Genomic DNA, 240 nt, shown 5'->3' on the forward strand with positions numbered 1-240 from the left:
AGGGGGGAGCCATGTGGACACAGGGAGGGCCAGGGATACTGGGGGAGGGAGCGTGGGGGTGTCACCTCTGTCCCCCCAGGGCGTGTCCCTGGAGCTGCGCCCTGGGGAGGTGCTGGCGGGTGGGGGGGGCCCCCCCGGCGGGGGGGGGGGCACCAGCACGACGACACGGGTCTGGGCGGGCAGCCCCTCCGGCAGGCGACGGCACCCAGCAGCCCCAGCAGCCCCCTCCATCGCTCAGCC

General features: G+C 76.7%; 1 protein-coding gene across 1 annotated transcript in view; it reads left to right on the forward strand.

Moving 5' to 3' along the window:
* The window catches only part of LOC103908011 (antigen peptide transporter 1), an 18087-nt gene that overhangs the window by 5116 nt on the left and 12731 nt on the right, over positions 1-240 (forward strand). The window contains 1 exon segment of the mRNA XM_009290323.1: positions 80-200. Within this exon segment, the coding sequence (XP_009288598.1) occupies positions 80-200 (121 nt within the window).

This window comes from Aptenodytes forsteri, unplaced genomic scaffold (assembly GCF_000699145.1).
Source record: "Aptenodytes forsteri isolate BGI_AS27 unplaced genomic scaffold, ASM69914v1 Scaffold474, whole genome shotgun sequence".
Classification (NCBI taxonomy): Eukaryota; Metazoa; Chordata; class Aves; order Sphenisciformes; family Spheniscidae; genus Aptenodytes; species Aptenodytes forsteri.